The 23411-nt window shown below is 40.2% G+C and overlaps 1 protein-coding gene and 1 long non-coding RNA gene across 10 annotated transcripts in view; one reads left to right on the top strand and one right to left on the bottom strand.

Annotated features, from left to right (window-relative positions):
• Positions 1-7588: 7588 nt before the first annotated feature.
• On the bottom strand, positions 7589-11068 carry LOC146505528 (uncharacterized). Its single transcript, XR_014877514.1, has 2 exons — positions 10960-11068; positions 7589-9334 (listed from the first exon to the last, which is right to left on the bottom strand). It is a non-coding gene; the product is annotated as an uncharacterized LOC146505528 (long non-coding RNA).
• A 116-nt stretch (positions 11069-11184) lies between these two features.
• LOC146505529 (transcription factor COE3) overlaps positions 11185-23411 on the top strand; it is a 67879-nt gene continuing 55652 nt past the window's right edge. For 3 of the 9 annotated variants that reach the window (XM_085182322.1, XM_085182320.1, XM_085182324.1), the window contains exons 1-6: positions 11185-11889; positions 12179-12335; positions 12644-12707; positions 12981-13036; positions 14927-15000; positions 16686-16754. In XM_085182322.1, the coding sequence (XP_085038448.1) occupies positions 11759-11889; positions 12179-12335; positions 12644-12707; positions 12981-13036; positions 14927-15000; positions 16686-16754 (551 nt within the window). In that variant the 5' untranslated portion in view covers positions 11185-11758. The remainder of the gene's footprint in view (positions 11890-12178; positions 12336-12643; positions 12708-12980; positions 13037-14926; positions 15001-16685; positions 16755-23411) is intronic. The other 6 variants (XM_085182323.1, XM_085182325.1, XM_085182329.1 and 3 more) reach the window with 2 other exon arrangements.

Genomic DNA, 23411 nt, shown 5'->3' on the forward strand with positions numbered 1-23411 from the left:
GTATTTATTTTTTAAATAGATTGTATGCAGTGTGATGTAGTGCATGCAGAAAAAACTGCCATAGATGGTGTATTTTTTTCTAATTAAATACATATATATGATATATATACACAGTTCAGTGGATAAATGCCAATAAGCAGATATGAAAAAGCATAGTCTAAAGCTTGTTTTTATTCAGCTATCATAGCGTGTGTTTTTGAAGCCAACTCATCACTTGCACTGACTTGAAGTTTGATTATATATATATATGTATTTTCCCCATAGTTTATATTTGGTTTTTGCAGCTGCACATTGTCCAGGAGGTGGCAAGAGAATAAAAACGATGTACCCTCGAAGACCTGGGCCAAATCCCACCAAAACCTTCTCCCAAGCTACACATCGTCTCATCACTCACGCAGAGTCCCACGGGAAGAAGCAGAGCAGAGGCCTGGAGGTTAGGAAGAGTCTCTCACTCCCTCACTCTCTTTCTCAGCACACCTATATATCTATATTTAACTATCTATACAGGTACAGACATATCTATATATTTGTCTATAGAGATATTTATACAGATATAGCATAAAAGTAAATGTTCTTATAAGGTGTTGGGTCAACACCTGCCACCAGAACAACTGCAGTACTCCTTGGCATTGATTCTGAAAGTTTCTGGAACGCTACCAGAGGAAATACTTTGATCTATCTATCTATCTATCTATCTATCTATCTATCTATCTATCTATCTATCTATCTATCTATCTATCTATCTATCTATCTATCTATCTATCTATCTATCTATCTATCTATCTATCTACATGTACTGCATTGCACTTTTCTTGCTCGCTCAGTTTAACATTATTCCACACATGAATACATAATGGGTGTAATTTATGCATTTTCTGAAAGTGCTGTCTGAAATGCAGTTGACTAATGTCAGTTTACCAGAGAAACTCTACAGCACCAGCTTGTGTATTGATCTCATTTGCAGTTAGTAGATGTGAGGGCATTTAGCTTTAAATTAACAAAAGATGGTCCACCAGTGTTTCATAAAACCATCATTATTTTAACAACCGCTTAAACCTTTTAAAACACCCTTGACTTCTACGTGTCGAGCCCTGTGCACCAAATGGGTTTGTTGTGTTTTGTACTTTGATTGCTTAAATGTTTGACTAAGTGGACCACTGTGTCAGTCATTACTTTGTGAATACAGTACCGACACATCATGATTTGAAAGCAGTAGGTGTGTGGGTGTAGACGCCACACTGATGTCCAAATCAGAATGAAAAATAGGGCTTTTAAAAAATTAAAGAAATTGCTGAATGGCCATTTTTCATTAATTTAAAATGTCTCTTTATAACGTGTTATACATTGAATTAAACAAAACTGCTGTCCCGATAAGACTGCATTATTAAAAGCAAGCAGTTTCTGTTCACCATCATTGCGTGAACGTGTAATGCCCGAATGCAGCCTAATTTATGATTTAATAAACCGTACAGCTTAATCGTTGTGTGCATTCGAAATGTTCACGTTTGTACGAGTCGAGCGTTGTGGCTGTGACTGTGTGTGTGAGTGTGCTGCCGTGCCGTAGCTTCATCAGGTATAAGGAGAGGTGTTGACTTTATTCCGAGCCTCCAGTAACACCACTGACTCTGATAGTTCCCCATCCCTGTGGGAATTCATTATAAGACAGCTAGAGGCTGCTTGTGGATGGTTACTGTGCTGCCCGTATGTTAACTTGTCGCTATCGCGCAAGGCAAACATGTGGTGCAGCTGCTTTCTCTGGCTGTGGGCAACCTGGAGAGATTGATTGGTGAGCCTTCTGTTTTATCCAGGATCAGGGCCACATTCAGTAGACATGGTGCCTCCGGAGAAGCAGCCATTTTCCCCAGAAAATATGGCTCATTACCAGCACAGACAAAATGAAGGTATATTGACTTTTTAACATCTTACAACACACCTATTCCTGGCCCGTTTAACAAAAAGCGTTTGTTATCCTGGAAATCTTTACTTCATCTTATTCCCATGTTACCGAATACAAAACCAGCGCTCATTTCAACATGAGCTAATCATGCCCAGGTTTAGTTTGCCAAAAATCACACACATCGCAGCTACTATCCTCACCTATTTCTCTTTGAATTTACACACACAGTCATGAACATAAATACCCATGCACATTCATTTTTGCCCGGCACGCACAAACATACCCTTCCCCCACATTTGGTCAATCAGACAGTTTTTAACACAAACCATTGGCCAGTGGATGTGTCTGCTCTGCTCAGGGGCATAAGCTCTGTCCAGACCCTGAGTCCTAACACACACACACACACACACACACACTCTCGCTCTCACTCAAACACACACTCTCACACACAAACAGCAAAAGACAAACACAATCAATTATTCAAGACTCTTGTTTTGGCTCATGTGTTTTTTCTTATTATTTCTGTTCTGTTGTCTCTATAGTATCCTCTGGCAACCTAACAGCCAGGAGGCCAGATGAGTGAGATATGAGGCCTGATGACTTGAGGTCTGTGTATGTCTTTGTAATTTAGATGGCAGAGTATAATTTGCATGCACAGCCTTCAACATCGTCTCATTGTCTGAAGGAGATTATCCTTGCGGCTTGCCACAGCCGCGGGTTGTCAAAGACCTGGCTTCTAAGACAAACCTTTGTCTCCTTGTTTATTTCCCCTATGAGTGGAAATTTTCAGTGTGGTCATTTAGTGTAGCTGAAACTCACACCGAAGCACACAAGCGATCAGTGAAAACAGTACACCATCCTTTATCATAATCACAAGTAGCCCTTAAGCCCTGTACCTTTGCATGTACGCTGCAGTATGTAGTGTGTGTTTTACATACAGGGACTGTCATTCTTCAGTGTGCAAATTTGTGCACTAGATGGCACTATGGCACTTATTATTCAGTGCCAACAGATCATTTCCATTTTGGAGGGTGTGTGTGTCTGTGTGTGCGTTGGTGACAAAAGTGATGATCACAAACAGCTTGTTTTCCCAGACACGATGTTAATGCTATCATTAAGAACCCCGTACCTACTCTTTTTTATTTATTAACTCTTTTGACCTTTAAGGAGAAAACACTTGTTGTTGTGCATAAATTTTATGTGAAGTATTTTTGAAAAATACAAAACCGGACTAGTGTTGTTGACTAAAGTTTGTGTCTGCTCTAACTTGACACCTTCAGAGATTTTCTTTCTTCTTAGGGCTCAATTGAGTGTCAAACAACTCTCCTGAAACAATCAAAACAGGAAAGAAGCACATTGTAGAGATGTATTATATGTGAATCCTTGCTGCGATGATGTCCTTGTAAGAGATCATATTGTAAATAAGATGGGTTAAATTGCACTTGTAGCTTCCTTTCAAATAGTCAGGCTACTCTCGAGGGGAGACAAGAGAGCGCTGCAGACTCTACCTCTAATAACGCTAGACAATGAGATCCCAGCTCATAACATAGGCCTCCACTATATAGAACAAGTAGTGGGGGCTTAGCAGCTAATAAAGTGGCAAGTCTTCAAATCCATGTCAGAAGAGCAGAGTGCCACGGGGACCTTTCATAACACTTGTATGTGCAGGTTCCAGTGCAGTGTAAAGGTTACACATCCACATTGTACTGATCTAACCTGATGAATTGCCTTAAGCCTCACAAATTTCAAGGCTGTGTTTTTTATTTAAAGAAGCAGAACTGAATAATTCTCCCACTCTCTAAAAGATGACAGGTGAAGACAAGAGTGCGGAATGAATGTTTGAGATGCAATACAAAATCGACTGTGTGCACTCTTCCTTATTAAAATGCACGAAGCAGCAACACATTTAAAACTGTTCAGTTTAATTTGAATTTGCTTTTGTTTTATATCTGATAAGCGTGTTGTCGACAGAGGTAATTTTGCTTTTCAGAATTATAATACACATCGGTTTTGTTAATTGAATCATGCTGCCCTTTGAGTTCACAAAACACGGGCTCAGTAATTAGCCTTGATTGCCTGGTCTGTGTTTCAGAAATTGTCGCTCCCGCTTTCTCTCTAGTGAACCTGTCCTTCACTTGAGCACAGACACTCCTTCAGCATTTCCACCCACTTTGTTTGTGAGTCTTTGATCCACAGTATTCCAGTTAAAGTTACACCCATGTGCTGCAAGTTGAAACTTTCAGTATTGTTGCTCAGGGGAACCTTATACCCGTGGCGCCTTCTGCTTTTGTCCTTCCCTTTAGCAACAGAACTCTCCTATGGTCCTGGACAAAAGACTACTCACGACACCATTTTATGATCTCTGTGATGATACTGTTTCCTTCTCCTGCTTGCACGTTGGCTTGGTCTGCTCATTATAATCCAAAATGTTTATGTCAGGAAACATCATTTGGGACTCTCCCGAGAGACAATTGTTGATTTGGAGTAAGGGATGAGAAACTATAAAAGAGACGCCCTTTATTCTGAGATGCGACAAGAAAACCAATCAGTATTTTCTCCATATTCACAATAACATAAAAGTATGAAAAAACAGATGCTGCCAAGTTCATAATTGAATCATAAAACCAAAACTCTAATTTATGTTTTTTCTCTTTTTTTTCCAATTATATTGATTCAGCTGGACTACACTATACAGCAATTATCAGACTGAGGATGATTGCGTTTGTGCACATACGTAGCATGCATATGAATTTATTTTTGTGTTGAGTTACACATGCATGCTAAGTATAATTGACGCAACATTAAAAAACATTTTCCATAACAACAACACAATCTGGCGCGCGAAACACTTAAAGGCAAGACCAACAAATACAGTATATGAAAGTACAGAGTAAAGTGCTGCGATGTCTTGCCTCTCCAGTCTGTCTAATCACTATGTGAGTGAAACATTCATGGTACACTAGATCAGTTCAATATTTAATTTCTCAACAAAGACTACATGATGGAACAGATGCTCAAACTTTGTATGTTTCTCAGGAGAGCAAAACTCACTTTCATGCAGCTATTGCGTACAGAGATTCTGATTGTGTACAGGCTTTGTGTTGACTTCTTTTGGGCTCTTCACCTATGCACTAAATGTACAGTGATGGCTAAGAAGATGCTCAAACATATTAAGTGTGCACAGTGAGTCAGTGTTCAAACCACAGACTGAATACATCAATTGTTTACATCCAGGGGCACTGGAAAACCCATGCGTGGAAGCACATTAGCGATGCACCAAGGTTGCCCTTTGCCTTTATGTCACATTTCAAGTGAAAATTTGACTTGGCATGTTTACATAGGATTTCTTCATCTCTCTTTAAACCCCTATGGGCAAGCTGAAGGTGAGGGGAACTAAGATTATTATCCCCCGTTTCTCTGAGGAGCTTTTCTTTATGCACACCCTCACAGATGTCGACATTTGGTTAGGCGGTGTACATAGAAGCCCCAGATTATCTAGCACTCCAGGAAGTCTGTTTAGCTAAAGTTAGGAGTGGTTACTTTCCTGCACCTTTTTAATTTGCTCTGGTGTTTTGTAAGCTAGAGACCCCGCTACTTAGTCATACATCTGTGTTAAACGGGATTCAGGAGAAAAATATCGGTGATTGAAAATTGCTGTCCATTCAAAAACTAGGTCTTAGTTGTACTGATGTTCACATCAATAAGCTCCACTTGTGCAGATGTAGACCTAGTCACGGGAAGCGTAACAGATGGTGTACTATATGTCATAATGCTATAAAATCCAACAGGAATTGACAATTGAAATCCCACCCCAGAGTTTGCCTCTTTTAGCTTTGGCATAATCTTCTCAGGATTTCAATTGCAAAGTCAAAGAGAATAGTCTAGCACATGGGGACTAGTTATCTGGGGCAAATACGGTCTAAGGTTGACAATGCAAAGGCTATGTTTATGTGCATCACACTTGCTATACTGAATGTTTCCCAGAGTGCAAGAACATCCTCCCCTGAATTCTATTCCTCTTCCCACGTCCCAGTGCTGCCGTGGAAAGTAGGCCAAGTGAGCACCAGGGCGTTGCTTTTTTAAGATGATCAGTTTGTCAGTGTGTTTTTGTGTGTGCTCAGGACGGCTATTCATGTGGCTTGACTCTGTAGAACAAAGACCAGCATTATACAATTTGCAGCACTTCCAATAGCAAGGAAAAGGGAGAGGTTGGAAAATAGGGACAGGACAAGTGTGGATGAAACAAAGACAAAATCTGGCTTGTACTCTAATTCATTTACTTCCTCTTTTCCACCTCTTTGTTGCAGCAAAAAGGTCCCTTGCCAGTAACACTCCTCTGCAGGATCATACTGTACTCTGGCTGGCATGGATTATTTTTAGCTATTGCTGTGCAGCTTTCACCTTGACTCCCTCTGTCTTGACATCATAATTAACATTTCTGTTAATAGTAACACAGTCCGATATTAATAATCTGACTAAAATCAAAATGCATTTGTAGACTTGCCAGTTGCCATCAAATATGTATCTCCTTTATAATGGCAGCCCCTAAAGGAGAAAAACGAATTAGAGGCACTGATGCAACACGTTGAAAATATATATTTTGATGTAAGTAACTTGAGAATTATTAGTCTCTTGTGGGTGAGGTAGTATCACTGTGAGTTGGCAACACCTCCATCCTGGGGTCAACAGGCAAATTAAAGGTCTCTGGAGTACTGAGGGAAAGGCTGCTGCCTGTTTGGTCATGCATGCACAGGCGCGCTAAAAAAATAAGAAAAAAAAGGGAACAAGGTTAAAGCTGATGCCTCCTCTTTTGGAGGCCACTTTCCCCGATGCAACATGTGCCCAGATCATACTTACTGATGAGGGTTTTTTTTTTAAACTGACCTTTAAAGTCGGATTTTTGCACCCATTTTTCTGAGTGTCACAGTCTGTTTGGCAGTAGGGCGCCTATATATTAAGTTAATATGTTCCGATTTAGAGCTGAATAATCAAATTTGCCTCACTTCCATCAGCGCCACTGAGAAATGTGAGGCGGCGTGATAACTTTTTTTTTTTAAATAAAGAATTTTAGATAGGCCTACAAAACAGTGATGGACACAATCAAGACCAGGGCTGTGTTAAGAGCGAAGGTATCCTGGGTATTTGGTCATGTGTATTTTGGTCTAAATTTCCAGGGGATATTTTAGATGTTAATAGCCCTGAAGTGGTCTCGGTTTCTTATTTAATTTCTCTCGCCTTCTTTAAATGTAATTCGCCCACAGACTGCGCCGCGAGGCTCTAAACCGCGCAGAAACTCTCTCATCATTTCCACAGCAGAATGGAAATGCAAATTGTGCGCACGGGCAATGCCCTTGACAGAACTCACCACTGCACACAATTAACATGAACACTCTGACAGAAGTTAGTGACGAAACGTGAGGTCACACCAGCACATTGTCAAATAATGTTTATTTCAGACACACAATAAACACATCAGAAATAATAATAATAATAATAATAATAAAAGTAATAATAATAATAATACATAAAAAACGTTCTTTCCTTAATTTTTTTAGCCCTTCAAATATCTGTTATTTTTTCTTATTCTAGTGTGCGAGACGACAAAGATCTTTTTAAATATATATATATATATATATATATATATATATATATATATATATATATATATATATATATATATAATTATTATTATTATTATTATTTTAAAAATAATTCTGTTGCTTTTTAAAATAGTACCTGAATTTGAAAAAAGAAAATGTAGCTCGTGGGGCAGTGGGGATCAGTTACATATAAACCAAACTTGAGATTTTGCTATCTTGTCACTGAACAACACAGCTGCCTCATATCGACTCCATGATCTCAAGTGTAACCAACGAGGGGCGCTGTCCGTCTATTAGCTCCAACTTGACACGAACAGCCTTCATGATTGATCTCATCACTCTTGGCCGTTTGATTTTTTTTTTCTAACTACAATAATTAAAAAAAATCGTGAAAACCACGTTTTAATATGAGATATCGAATTTTAGGCGTGCATTTATTAGGCCGATAAGTTCTAATAACTAAAGTTTGCACTGAAGGTTTTTTTCATATATATGTGATGCGGAATCAAGCTATTTGGTAATTTAATTAAAAGGGGAAAACTGATATAAGTGATGTGTATTTTTTTCCTCCCTACTCATGAGAAAATTGTCAACGCACAAGCATCAGCTGGAGTTAATCTTTTCTAATTCAGCTACAAGTGACAGAAATTTTAAACAAAGGCTGTAGGCTGAAGCTCCCTAAATTAGTTTTCTTTGCGCGGTGTAACTTAAATTTCAACTTCAAATATTTTCACAAAATATTGTAGCTCTAAACAACGGAACAGGCGATGTTAGCTGTAAACAGTAAGTGGGCTGATTGCCTATTTGTTCCGTATGGAATTTGGAATAATGCCTAACTGTGGGCGTACTTGATAAATATTTAATCGAAAAAAAAATAAGAAGAAGGAGAAGGGGGAAAAAGATCACTTTAAAACAACCTTTGCGATAAAGCCGTGAGGAAACTTGCTTGGTGGGTGTAATAAAATTTCCTTCACTTCGCTTTTTACCAATCAATCCATTAGGAAACAATGCAGGTGAGCATAATGAAAGTGTTGTCCCAATAAAGTGCATCGATGGACAGCTGGGCAGCGGCCGGCTGATTGACTTTGCCTTGACATCTGGGAGGCCCGCTGGCCCCTGGCACGCGTATAGGCTGATGTCGCCATTTACATGCAAATTTAAGGAGATCATGAGGGCCTCGCCCCGTAAATTCACACACACACACACACACATAGACACACGCACACAAAAAAGAAGACGTCACCCTCATCCCGTCGAGACGGGAGGTCTTCTAAAGTCACCCTGTAACGTTTTTTTTGAGTGGAAACCACGCGTCCCGAGGAGTTTGGTTTTATATCAGTGGTCAGGTCCAAATCTTTGGGGGTTCACTCATTGTGATCACTGAATAGAAAGAGTGAGATAACAGGGCCCCCGTGTTATCAGCCGGTCATTTATACGAGCATTCAGGCTGTCTTAATGCGGCCAAGATGAAATAGTTTGCAATTGTTTCCCCTTCTCTGTCACCCATCACTTACCTCTAACATGCTGTTGAAAAAAAGTGGATTTAAAAAAAATCTTAAGGAGAGTGGGGGAAGGGGTGGGTAATAAAAAGAAAATGTGACTGAGATGGTCTAATTCCACGCCCGTGCAAAGTTTTCATGCATGCAACCACTAAAACAAACGGGGATCAACATTTCTTTTATTTTGATGCTAACATTTCACCTAATGATGGAGAGCGCATTTTCCACGGTGTAAGCCCACCACGCAGATGATCCCACAGAATGAGCTGAGACGGATTCAGGCTCCGCGCCTCAGTGTGTGGAGCAGCTGACTCCCTCTCTCCACGTCCAGATGGCTCCTGCACACAGATTTGCATTCATTTTCCTTTAATATCTTCTGAAATAGCGGGGCAGCTGCATTTGTTGTCAAATACGGTTTAAAACTCCCTTTCAGGACAGCATCGTTACCTACGTGACGGGTGTGGAGATCCATTTTCCCTCTCCAGTCAACAGTATCAGATCTAAGAGGATTTGTCTCAAAGTCTCCTAATTTGATAATCAGATTTAAATCGCCTCGGTGCGTGTAATCAGGGGTTAAGTTCTAATAAGCGACTTGAAACTGTGCAAAAAGCACAGTGAGTTCTGTGCAAAAAAGATATTTGCAATCTCGGTAGAACAGACAAAACATTTGCAGCACGCGTCTCGATTTGTTTCATCTAAGGGGGAAAAATACAATTAACAAAGAGCACCCATTTGATTTCATTCTCATATCCCTCCCTCCCCACAAATTTAAACTTTGAGTTCTCTAAAATAAATAAATAAATAAATAAAAAAATAAAAAACAAAAATAAAAAGTTAAAAAAAATCTACAACCTGGTTTTGTAACTGGGCAATTTGGCAATAGATTGTGTAGAGGTGAAAGCAACAGCTTATAATTCACTTATCTTTGGCAGCAGCTATTAACCCTCTGCACCAGCTAGATAGATTGCTCAGGATATAGCACACATCTCTCTTCCTCGCACCCTCCCCTCTCTCCTTCATCCTCTCCCCCCTTTCACCACTAATGAACCGAATTGCTTGCTTGTCCCTCTCGGACGGAGTCGGACATGTAGGCAGTTGGCTCTTTAAAAATGATTAAGATGTTTCTGATTATTAGGTACATGGCGTGCATTAAATGCGGAAGACATAGAACCATGGATTTCCCGAAGTTTGTTTAATGTCATGAGACACCGACTCTGATTTTTAATCTATAAAGGAGGTCAAAAGACCTGACTTTATCTGCAGTAAATGGCACCGCGATGTGACTGATTTGTTTTGACATTAATAACAAAGATGCTGAAAAACTCCGTCTGATTTCCAAACTTTGCTCCCTCTTTTGGATTTTGTGCGCAAAAACTAAAACATAAAAAAAAAAAATTAAAAGAAAAAATCTGCCCGACTGCCCCAGCGAAACAAATGAGTCAAATACCTGTTGTTAAAAAAATGATCAATGAAAAGTTAATGTAAATTAAAATATTTATAATCATGTGTGATTTTATGATTTCCGCGTTGTATTAATTACACCTTAATTACAATAACATAACCCACAGCACGCGATCACAATACGAAATAGAATATATATCAATTTTATGAAGAAACGTAATCTGCTCTTATTGAAATATGATTTATGGCCTTTAATCTCACAGCCACTGAGATGCTTTCGATACGTCAGTGAACAAACAGTCTCATCAAGTCAATTTGTAATGGTGTTAACAAATTTAATCGAATAAATATATCAAATGCTATTAATTTTAATCCATTATAATAAAACTAATCACGGAAATTGCAATCGGTAGGCCAGCTAAAAATAATAAGCAATGAATTCCGAGTAATTGTTATGTATTATTATTATGATTATTTTATTATTATTATTATTTTCCTCCTCATTATGTGTGATGGTTACACCCGGTTGAATTTTCCATATCATTAAAAAAATCAAACTCACCACATATAGGGCCTAAGCAAGAGGAAAAGTGGAGCGAATGAGTGTTCTCAAGCTGCTGCACTATAGGGCTGTACCCGTACAGTGGAGCGCAACTGCCTGACAGGAACCGTCAGAGCTCCATATATGGTCAAAACCACGCCCCTTCAGCGTCATATTCTGACAGCGCCTCTCCCGTGGGTTTAGAGTTTTGGCTCCCGGGAAAGATTTCAGTCCTCGGGGAAAGAGGGCTTAGTTTTGCATGTTCCCATCCATCCTGCACGACGCGAAAGGGCCCCTTATCCACCTCTCCTGTGTACTAGGAACACCTCCACTGGTGATCAGCCTTTGCCTGTGTTTGTCTTGTGGAGAAGCAGCAGCACCTTTTCAGGAGTGGGTTTTTTATTCAACAAGAAGTCCTGAAGGTTTTGGATGCGGTGCTTCAGGGATGTGGGCACTTTGAGAGCAGCATCACCCACAAACACAAACAACTGCCATCGATTTTTCTGTGAATAGCACAAAAAAAAAAAAAAGAAAAAGAAAAAAAACAGAGGAACAATAGCAACACAAAAAAATCTTGTCTATTGAACAATTCACTTTTCCAGTCTGTGGATACCGCTCTAACTAAGTACAGCACTTTGAGAATTGTTCACATCGGACGGACTGAAGAGGGAGGCAAGACCTGTGGACCGGGTTTTCCCTCGCAAGTCTGAATCGGCTCTCGCTACTTATCCCGTGAAAAAAAAAACCCTGAAGGATAACACGCTTGGACGTTTATTTGCCTAATTTCGCAGGAGGCTCTTTTTCACGCAAATTGTCCTAAATGTTTGGGATTCAGGAAACTATACCGCGGGGTGGGACGACGATGAAGGAGGAACCGCTGGGTGGACTGAACTCGGTCCGCTCCTGGATGCACACAGCTGGGGTGGTGGATGCAAACACAGCCGCCCAAAGGTACGCATGCCAAAAAGCATCTGATTTTTCTCACGCATTCCCTCCTCATCATATCGACCCCTCAATCCCCTGAATACTCTGTATCAATTACGGTCTCCCAATAAATGCCCCCCCTTCGGCTTTCCCTTCTTTCATTACATCAGATTACCCATTATTGTGACAAATCAAGAAATCTCCCCCGTACTCAAGCGTGCTTCTGCATCTCCAATGTTTCCATCAGCTTCTCCATCATCTAGTATCCCCGGTGTCCGGTGCTTAACCGAGATGGTCTCTTGTTTTCTCCCCGCAGCGGTGTCGGCTTGGCACGGGCACATTATGAAAAGCAGCCCCCTTCCAACCTCAGAAAATCCAATTTTTTCCATTTCGTCCTGGCGCTGTATGACAGACAGGGTCAGCCCGTGGAGATCGAAAGGACAGCTTTTGTGGACTTTGTGGAGAAAGAAAAAGTAAGCGGTGTATTTTAGAATACATGCACCTCTCTACATAATCAGCACATGTATCGAAATTATGTACTCAGAAATGGGCAATGGGTTACTAAGGGGAAGTCACGTGTAATATTGATTTTCTTTAAAAAGAAAAAAAGGAAAAAAGAAAAATTCAATTCCTTGATGACAGAGGGTCATTTTAGCATCTAAAGCCGTTTCTCTTCTTTAGCACCAAAACTCTGAATTTATTTTTAAACGCATAGACATGTGGTGGTGATGGGCAGTTGTTTTTCTGATTGCTGATTTTCACAAACTGTTGTTTTCTGCAGGAACCAACCAGTGAAAAAACTAACAATGGGATACATTACAAACTACAGTTATTGTACAGTAACGGTGAGTGAAACTGTCTTTAATATTTTTAGAAACATGTGAAAATCTATCAGTGAGTTTGTCTGTGTGCGTAAAACCACACGTAATAATAATAATAATAATAATAATAATAATAATAATAATATAAAATTATAATCACTATCTGAACTCTTAGATTTTAATGAAAAGTTCAACTTTTTTCTCTTTTTTTGAGGGTTTTATTATTATTTATTTTCATAAATTCATTACCCACAATTCCTCAAAAATGTAAAAGTGCTCCTCTTTTTCTCTCCCCAGGCGTCAGAACAGAACAGGATCTTTACATACGGTTAATCGATTCCATGACGAAGCAGGTAAGCTGCTGCTGTTACACTTGTTTCTGCGCACAGTGCAAACTTGCCTCGCATCCACGGTTCACAAGTGGGGGAGGAAAAAAACATTTTAAAAAATCCAAACAAAATCTTAACATGGCGTGCTGAGATACATAGACACACTTCTCGGTTTTCTAAAAAAAAAAAGAAAGAAAAAAAAATCTGCTTGCAAAATGCAGTTGTGGCACAAAATAAAAATCAAATTACAGATGGAATCAGAAGAGACAGCTTCCATTTTCACTGTTTACGTTTGACCATATCATATTGCAAGACCCTAAAGTCAATTTCTCTTCGCCAGAGTTGAGTCCTTTTTTTTTGTAGGTTCAGTTTGTCCAGCATTAAAATTTAAACACTACCTCTGCTCCATATGATCCGATTTGACTTTTCCTGCAAAGAGTCAGAGGTGACGGTCTAAACATATTTTTTAAAAATTGCTTTAAATGTTATATTTATAAAAATAGACATTTAAAAAAATCTGCTCAGGTGTAAACACGTGAATGGCGTTCATAGCGTAAAAATAAACCCCCAAAAATGCTTATGAGTATTTATTTATTTTTTTTAGATTACCGAACTTAATTATGATTAGGGGAAATAAAATTAGACGCCACGCTTTCGTCTCTCCATATCGTGTTTTATTATTAAACAGAGGATTTAGCTAGAGCCTCCTGAATAGAGCCGTGAAGCCTGGACCACTGGTCACAGACAACATTCCTGTGCGAATGATCCGAGTCAATGACGCAGAACAAGCAATTTATGGATTTCTGTTTCTACAGCTGCAAATAGCCACATAAATCAAACCAATATAGATAATCGCCTGGTTCCCCCGAAAAAAAAGAAGAGAGGGGAGGAAAAAAAACACAGCAGGTCAAGTAGGACAGCTTTTAGAAGCGAGAGAGAGTGATGCGACCTGGTTCAGATATGTCACTTTTTCAAAGTCATTCTTTCCTGTTGGCATAAAGAGAGTCAGGGGCAAAAAATACAAATTTCATTCTAGGCAAACAGAACGTAAAAATTAAATGCAACATATCAGGTTTATTTATTATATATATATATATGTAGATTTTTTTGGCATTATGTGCAATATTTTCTTTATAATTTGTTGCTTTGCTTTGCATTTACACTCGGTGCCGGTTCAGCGTACGAGGGAGTAAAGTGTCTATCCTTAGAAATGGTAGAAGGAGGGAGGGATCGAGGGAGGGAGAGAAGAGCGGCAGAACTGATAGCTCCACGCCATCTGTTTCAGCCAATGCTCAAAAATTACTCAACCGTACCGCCAGACACCGCTTTTTATCCACAGAAAGATCATTGTTAGCGGCTCAAAATAAACAACAGATTGCCCATTAACACTTTCCCCCAAATATCCCCAGATTATAAGCATATTGATGACACTTCTATTGGATCTCTCCTTATGAAAATCCCTCTGTCTCCCCCCCTCTCTCTCTTTCTCTTCCTCTGTCTGTCTGTGCCACATATTATCCAGATTAATAAAAAATACAGTTTATGATTATTATTAAAAATATGCATTGCTACTTTTATTTTTATATAAATTTTTACTATTGCTGCCACAAAAATGTAGAAGCAGTTGATATTTGTGCATTTTTTAATAGTTAAATTTAGACAGTCATTTATGTTTATATAAATCAGTATAATTTACAGCACAGGGGAATGCTGGTATTATTTGAACTATATTTCCTATTCAGTATTTGGTCTCATCTGTTATATTGTGTTGCTCTAACATCACATGTGTTCATGCCCTGATTTATTTTGTTAAACAGTAGCCTAATTATTTGCCAGTTCAAGAGTTTTCTTGATGTGTGTGTTGAAAACGACGGCTGTGTTTTCACTTTATTTCCATCTCATTTTGTTTCAAAGGCCATAGTTTATGAGGGTCAAGACAAGAATCCAGAAATGTGCAGAGTTCTTCTTACTCATGAAATTATGTGCAGGTAAGCGTTATTTTCCTGCTCTGTCCATTTTGCAGATTCAAGCAAAAAGTAATTCCCTCCCCTTCAATAAGTTTTGACACTCATGATGTGATGCAGCGAGCCAAAACTGTCCTGTGGTCCTTCAGCAGCCACAGAGCGAGAGAGAGCTGCTGTCATTTCTAACTTTGATATGATGTGATTCAACTTTGATATGAATATGACAGTGAAAATGAACTGTCTTTTCCAGTGAAGGGGAACTGAATGTGTAATAAACACTCAGTGACAAAGTACATAAGTTGTGGTTTTGTTTTTTTTAATCTTTTAGTTTGTTTTTATATTGTAAGAATTATATATCAGCATGCCAGGGACAATGTGTCTTCTGTTATGCATTAATGCTGCATGCTATGCATCTTTTTTTTTTTTTTTGTACTCAATTCTCGGTTGATCCCACCTGTCAACAATGATCAGCAAGCCTTTTAGTGTCATTTAACCACATAAATCTCCACTCATATTGCGCTGCTATTCAGCGGTGTCATTGATACTAAAAGGAAAAACGCCTTTTGTTGTTATTGTTGAGCTCAGCATGAGCTTTGTGAACATTGAATTCGGATACTGTCGGTTAACCGCTCCTTTGTTGCACCGGTGCATTGTTCAAGTTACTGGTTGAGAGCAAGTGCAGCATGAGAGCTGAGAATGATTTGTCTTTTTCCATGCATAAACTCATCACTCACGCTCAATTTATACAAGCATCCATCACTTATTTGTGACACATTGAATATGGTCGTGCTCGAGAGGTAATATATTTTTTTTTTCCAAAGGGAAGTGCATTTTGCTGCTGAATAAAACAACTACTACAACTGCTGCCTATTATCACATAAGAAGATATACATAATGAGAATATTCTTTTGATATATTATCTAATTAAAGCATAATTTTTTTTAGCCGTGTAATAAACTAGTTTTTGAATTATATATTTTTTCTCAGTACTTTGCAGCCATAAAACACTTTTTTATTATTGCTTCTAGAATGTCATGTAAATCAGGGATATTTAAATAGCGTGTGCTTGACTGACAGTAGCTTTGCACAAAATCTTTGTTTTCCCTTTCTGCACCATATGGCATAAATCAATCTTATTCACATATGTTTATATGTTTTCATTTCAAATGGAAGCTGGAATGATGTATTTGTTTATTTTTGCTGTTTTTTTTTTTATTCCAGTCCCAATCAAAGAAGTGAAAGGCAGCTAGCTATAGGCTTAGGGAGGAGATGGTTGAAACATGTGGTGGAAGATAGATTAGTGCTTTTGAGGCCATAATTGATAAATGCCCCGCAGAAATATTGGTTGAGGGTGGCACCTTGCATCTCCCTCAGAAATAGCAGCTTGGCAATTAGAGGTAAACAAAAGCTGAAGCTGTGAAAAGTGACTCCCCTGCCTCCTGGCCCAATCCCCACTCCCCTCCCCTCCAACACTAAGCCAAACAACACAACATGTTGTTTTCACCATTTTTATCAGCCATCAGCATCAATGGAAAGGATAGATTGAGTGAAGGAAATCTCATGGTAATTTTTACCCCCCATATCAAAAGCACTCAGATACGCGTAATACATGCATGATTTTTTTTTTGTGTGTGTGCATTATTTATTTATTTGTATTTATTGTGCAAAGTATCGCTTGCCCTGTAACACACTTTTCTATGTTTTTGTAGCCGATGCTGTGACAAGAAAAGCTGTGGAAACAGGAACGAGACTCCCTCAGACCCAGTGATCATTGACAGGTAGGCCGTGTGCAGCTTTTTTCTTTTCTGTGTTTGCGAACAGGGAATGAGTAAGTGAATGAGTGAGCGTCAGACTGACTAAATGCATGAGTGACTGAGTGGATGAGCAGGCACACGGATGAGCTAGTGAACAAATTAGTCCCCTCCCGCTGTACCAGACGGCCCAGTTGGGCTGACTTGCATCTTACAGCCCACAGTGTGGGAACTGTGGGTGACTCTGTGTGAGTGGCTGAGGGGTGTCTTTCCCAAGTACCTGTGCACTGAGGGGTGGTCACCACCTGGATAGGGTTTGTTCAGTCACAGGTGGTTCAATCACTAGAGGATCATGCTGGGAATACACCTAATTAGCTTAGGCAACTTCGCATTTATTTGGCTGGCTTCCTTTCTTTGTTTATGACAGTGATGCTTACACTGTCAATAGTTGTTTTTCATTGACTGTTTCCTTCGTTCAAGTTAGCTGTGAGCTAGGTGCCATTAAAGCTTTGTTTTAGGAGGGATAAACATTTTATGTCTGCTGTTTTGTTCTGCACCTTCAGGCTAGTTATCTGCCACTTTTATATTACCTTCATCACTTTATAAAGTGGGAGAATAAATGGCCTTCTTCCAGGCGTTGACATTTTCCCTCACACTGTGAAACTACAGGTCTTGGTCAATGTGAATATGTTTAGGTTGGTGGTACGAGGGTGTGCGCGCTTATGTGTTTATGTGTGTTTGGTGGCTATAGAGGTGAGGTAGGGGGTGTAGTTTGAGCGTCGATCTCAATGTAACTCTCACCACGTAGTAGGGAGAGACAGCAATGCTAATGTTTGACTAGCTGGAATCACTGTTTGCTTAGTGGAGAATGCCTGGTATCTGACAGAGGGGACAACTCTCTTATTAGTAATCAAATAGGGCTGAGCAGTTGTTGCTGCCACTCCACTCCAGCGGCTTCTCATGCATCAGGAAGTAGGAGCTGGCTGCCCTGGGAGCCTGGATGGATTACCAGAGCTACTGCTGTCTGAAGTCAAGCTCACAAAGACACACATGTAGATAAACGCAGATGCACACTCAGACAAGGACACAAACGCAGACAGACAGACACCCACACACACGCATGCACATCCTCAAACACACGCGCGTGGCTGCTTGTATGTCGTTCATGCTGTTGCTGTGGCTGAATGTATCTCAATGCAAGTACAAGAAAACTATTGAGGGTTTTTTTTAGGGCATCGTAAGAGTATAGCTTTTTCCTTTTTTTTTTCTCGCCGGATTGCAAGGATTTCTTAATTCATTAGTCAGGTGCATTTGTTCCTTACAATAGTGACAGCGATAGTGCAAACATTAACATATAACTTGAGACGTCTACGTCTCCTGATTTCCGCCGCTTTCATGTTTGCTTTGTGCTGCTCTGCTGCCTTTTACTGTTTAGAGTTTCGCACGCCATTGTTCTTCAATCTGCGGGACAAAACATGTAACTTAAGTACAATAAGCAAAATGAATGCATGGAGAATTAAAGTCAAGAAGAGGGGTGGGAAAAAAAAGAACAGGGAAAAAAGAAGCGGATGGATATTGTAAGCTCAACTGGCTCAGGGAGGGCTCGGATTTTCATTGTGACGAGTCTGAATAGGAGTAGAGTATCCCTTTCCTTGCACAATGAGCAGCTCTGTTGAAACACAAAAGCATATGTTCCTCATTAGACCCTCCCATTGTCTCCATGTCGTAACTATGAGCCCGTCAGCTCACCCTAACAGACCCACACAGGTTCCCAGTGACTGAAGGAGGCTCGCAGAGAGGGGTGCTTGTGAAAGGTTGCAGGGTTTAGCAAGAGTTACGGACACGGCCAGAGCACACTGTAAGCTTGCTATGTAAGCTTATTTACTGCAATTACTTGACTTTTCCCGCTGTGCATATGGGTAAGCTTTTCTGTTAAAGCTTCCATGTTTTACAGCCATTTCTGTTACATCTGTCATTTTCTCATGCACATCATTACAGGCACCTGTGCTGCGGTCGCTGCTGGCAGAAACTGATTATTTCCAATTGAGTAGAACATAGTTGAGTGACATAAACCTAGAGGAGAGGTTTGATTGTTGAATCAGGCACGTCTCATCTGTCTACAATTACAGTATGAAAACCAACTAGCACTGCCACATTTCCCAGAGAAACAGTAGCATGGCCGAACCTTAAGAAACAGATTTGGAGTGAATCATTGATGGCGTTCATTCTCTGTAACATTTTCCCAGATGGTAAGAGGGGAAAGCGCACACAGCTAGCTGGCATCTAGCAAGACATTAACTGGCATTCCCATGGATCTGGCATATCCAATGGAGTTTGGGAAACTTATCATTCCAAATGTGTCCTATTTTCCTGCGGTCAAGCCAGACATCTGTTTACCCTATTTTCTCTCAGAGTTTTGATACAGATTTTCACTCAGATTTTTGAAGAGGAAGGATTCTCTTTAAAAAAAAAAAAAGTTGGTTAGATATAGGCCCAACAGCTGTCACAAAGTTTCAGCACTGCTTGGTCTTTAAATATTTCAGCACTTACATTTGATGCCCTTGCATAATTCATATTAATTTTTGGATGAAGAAAGGCCCTATTTTTGCTGCATTTGGTTGGGTTTATATGTGCTACTAAAGTTTCAGTGTCTTTTGCAAAAGTCAGTTCGTATTTTGCTCTACAAAAAAGTCGATTCACTGTTAAGAGCATGAGCACTCTTTTTCCTTTCTTCAGACATCAAACCAGAAACTAAAAAAAAAAAAAAGTAAGTCAGTCCGTGCTTGTTAAATAAAGGAAACAGCCACTAATTGTAGCATTGTTGCTATGATCACATAGCTGTACACTTTGCTATGTCTCATTTATAAATCCAGCAGCGCTACAGTTGTCACATTTATAAGTTAATGGTCCTTTAAAGTAAGTGGGAGTGTAGGCTGATTTAACTGGTAATTTAAGTCTTTAGAAATATAGTGATGAGGCACCCAATATCTGATTAGATGGTTTTCCCATTTACAGTACACATATAGCCAAACATAACTCAATTTACGGTGACTCCTCTGGTTGGGTATCTGCCTTCACTCTCTTGCATATTGACTTTGTCCTCTCTTGTGTGAAAGATTAGATACATTGTTCCGGCTTACACATGGATTTTGTAATAAGACGGCACATGTTGTTGAAAGAGGAGAGAAAATGACTCATTCTGACTGTCAGGGTTCAAAGGTCACATTTTACACAGGGATCTCGAGCAATTTATGCAAGTAGCATTGAAACAGACACGCGGCAAATGTGTTAAGAGCGTGTATGAATTTGGATTTTTTTTTTAAGGTGTGTGAGTTTACGCTGCCATTCACCAACAGATTCTGGACCATATCTAAACATGTCAGCTTCATTTATTCCAGCGGCTACGGCCCTCCCTTTCACTTCCTGTCACAAAGGTCAGAGAGCACTGACCTTTGGAGTGCAGCCCAGCCACTGAATAATTCATGACATTGACTTGTTTTTTCCCCTTATTTTTCCCCTTGTCTCTTTCTTTCTCTCCCTTTTTTTTTGGTCAGCACACATGGTTGTGCTGTGGGAGGCTTTTATTCATTTAGCTCATTTATAAAGGCCTCACCGCACCTGTTCGTGTGTTAATGCAATTAAATTTTTGCCTAATGTAGATTTTGCTTAGCTTTCTGTTATGTCCCTCATTAGTGAGCCTGTATTTTCTAAATGACTTTGCGTTATCGTTCATTTGTGGAACACCTACGAGGTCATTTCCCAGAGTGCACTTGACTTGTTGTCAAGTTGTTTACCAGAAACAAAAGACCGCAGCCTTAGAACGTCTCGCATGTGGTTCCCTCGGCCTTCTAAGAAACAAATCGGAAAATTTGTGCGCTCCCATCTGGTTTGTGCAAAACCGTGATTACCTCCAAAAGCTGAACAAATGCCAGTATTTATAAGGTCAGCCCTTTATGTGGAAATGTGATGTAAATGAGAATCAGCGAAAGGGGACATTAAACAAAATTAAATTCATTGTCTCCTTTAATGTCATTTACATTTTTGGCTAAGCCCTGGACTGTCAAAGAGGATTTCTAAAACCATTTTAATTGCACATCAGCATTGGAAAAGAGGGTGTGTTTTCACTGAGCGGCTGACTTGATAACCTGCAAAGAGAAGTCTGTTTATGAAGTGCCTAAATGACATGTTTTCACTGCATCTGCAGAGGGGCAATTAAGATGGCACTCGGTAGGTAGTGTTAATCTAACACCATCCCACCATCCATAATGAAAATGATGCAGTGGATAGGGTCACTGTTGTTTTGATTTAGAGTTGATTGCTGCAGGTGTTACTTTTTTTCTCCTCTTTTTAACATTATACCACTGAGCTGTGGGATCTTTAGATTTTACAGTGAGTCATTTAAAGCTGTTAACACGTATAGGAAATGCTCTGTTATTATATTTACACACGCATGCAAACACCTGCAAATGTCTTATTATTTGCGGCTTAATAAAATATCCATCTTGCTGTTGGATTTATGGCTGTGTTTGGTGTAATTCGTGTGACAGATGTGAGTTTTTCACGCCCATTGAGAAATGGGAGAATAAACTGGCCACCCCTGCCTAAGTCGACGTGATGTTTGAGTGAAGCCTGTCTCCTCCCGAGCCAGAGTAGGAAGAGCAGGAAGTGTTGAGAGTGAAAGCTGTACTTGGCAGCCCTCCTTTGGCTTGCACTTGCCGAGAAATGAAACCCAGACCCTCTCTGCAGCCCCAGAGCCAGAACCTCCTTCCCAGTGCTCCAACATCCAGGATTGGGTAATACTGTTCACTAAGCAAAACATTACCTCAAATTATTCTCGCCCTGTTTTCTATTCCCTCCTCCCTCATGTCGGTTTTATCGCAGTTTGTAAATGTCAAGACACGTACAAAGACGCACAGTATAAATGATATTTTCCAAATTATGCTCACATGTTTGGGTTCACATGAGTGGCGGCTGAATGTAACGTGGTGCCTGACGTTCCCGAGGGAGACCCACCTCACTAGGGTAGGATTCCCCAGTGGCATCAGCTAATGGCAAGACTTGACAACAGCAGAGAAGCCGGGGGTGTTGTGTTTTACTAGCGCTGAGCAGGGGTGATGACTTTAACATGTGTGCAGAGAAAGACGGAGATGTTTGTGTGGCGTGTGTGCATGTGTTTTGTGTGTGTACCTGCATCTCTGAGTGTGTGCACACACTCGCGCGTGTGTGTGTGCCGTGCTAAAGAGAGAGGTGTGCAGTACGAAAGTGGCGCGGGCCAACAGAGCGACGGATTCGGCTCCAGCTTGACGGCAGTGAAAGACGAAACATGGTTCCACATGTGTTGAGAAAGAGCAGTCCATCTGTCCATTGAGACAACCCCTCCCCCCCTCCAACCCCACCCCCTTCTCTTTCCCTCTTTCCTTCTCTTCCTCTCTCCTTCTCTAGCTGCCCGAACCACCCACCCCCTCCACTTTTTACTCCCCTGGTTCACTGCTGACAGAAACAAGGCCAGAGCTGGGGTGATGGGATGAATGCTGGGCCAAGAGCAACACTGGACCTTGTATACACACAGTTACACACACACACACGCACGCACACACACACACACACACACACACACACACACACACACACACACACACACACACACACAAGCCGGAGAGGAGTAAGAAAAGGTTATTAAAGATTTTATATTTATTTATTCACTTGTTTTTTTTTATGGTGTATGTCTTTATATGTTGTTAAAGTTTGCCATCTTTATTCGCCGACTTGTTTTTCCATAGTTTTCATGTCCAGCTGCGGAGCGATCATTTATTTTGATATTATGAGCAAAAACACTCTATCGAGATTTATTCACTGTTCCCCGACACACTGCTGCAATAAGCCACCGTGGTGAAAATCCTACATTATTGAAATTAAATCTGAGGTAAATAAAACATGCCACTCTTTCTCAAATATTTAGCAGCTCTCCTTTATAATTAAACTTTGTAGCTGTTGTGATGATGTTGTTTGGTTCCTTAAAGCATTAATGACGCAAGATCTTTGTCGAACAGCTCCCGATTCTGTGAATCACATTTAGGTCACTCAGACCTATGTGTGTGTGTGTTTTTTTTTCTTTTTCCTTTTTTGTGCTATTTTTTCAGTTGAAAAAGAGTCTCCTTTCTTTCTCTTGGCATGTTCTTACTCCCATTCAATCCTTATTAGGTTTCCCCTAATTGTCAAACAAACTGTTGGGTCAACCTCAGTCGTATCTGGCCGTAAAACAGCACATTAGGCCCTGGTGAGGGATATATGTGGTATTTCATCGGAGACGGAGTAATGCTGGGGTTTTATGGTTAAGTACCAGTTCACGCCCACGCCATTTGTTTCGCATTAGAGTGGAGGTTTTGTAAATCAGATCAATATGTTCGCTGAGATGTGATTCCATGTTGGGATCTCCCGAGTCATTCTTTCCTCAAGTATTTTTCTTAGGGGACTGGTTGTCGATGCACACTCCTCTGCTCCCCCTCCCTGCCCATCCTTCCTTTTTTCCCTACCTCTGTCAGTCCCTCCCTCCACCACCACCGCCACAATCTTTTTCCATTTTCTGAATGTAGCAATTTGTAGTGTGACACAGGCTAGATTAGGATGGGAAGCAGTCTGAAGATTTCATCGGACATGGTCCTGCTCCCGCTGGTGTGAGGTCAC

Source organism: Neolamprologus multifasciatus, chromosome 13 (assembly GCF_963576455.1).
Source record: "Neolamprologus multifasciatus chromosome 13, fNeoMul1.2, whole genome shotgun sequence".
Lineage (NCBI taxonomy): Eukaryota > Metazoa > Chordata > Actinopteri > Cichliformes > Cichlidae > Neolamprologus > Neolamprologus multifasciatus.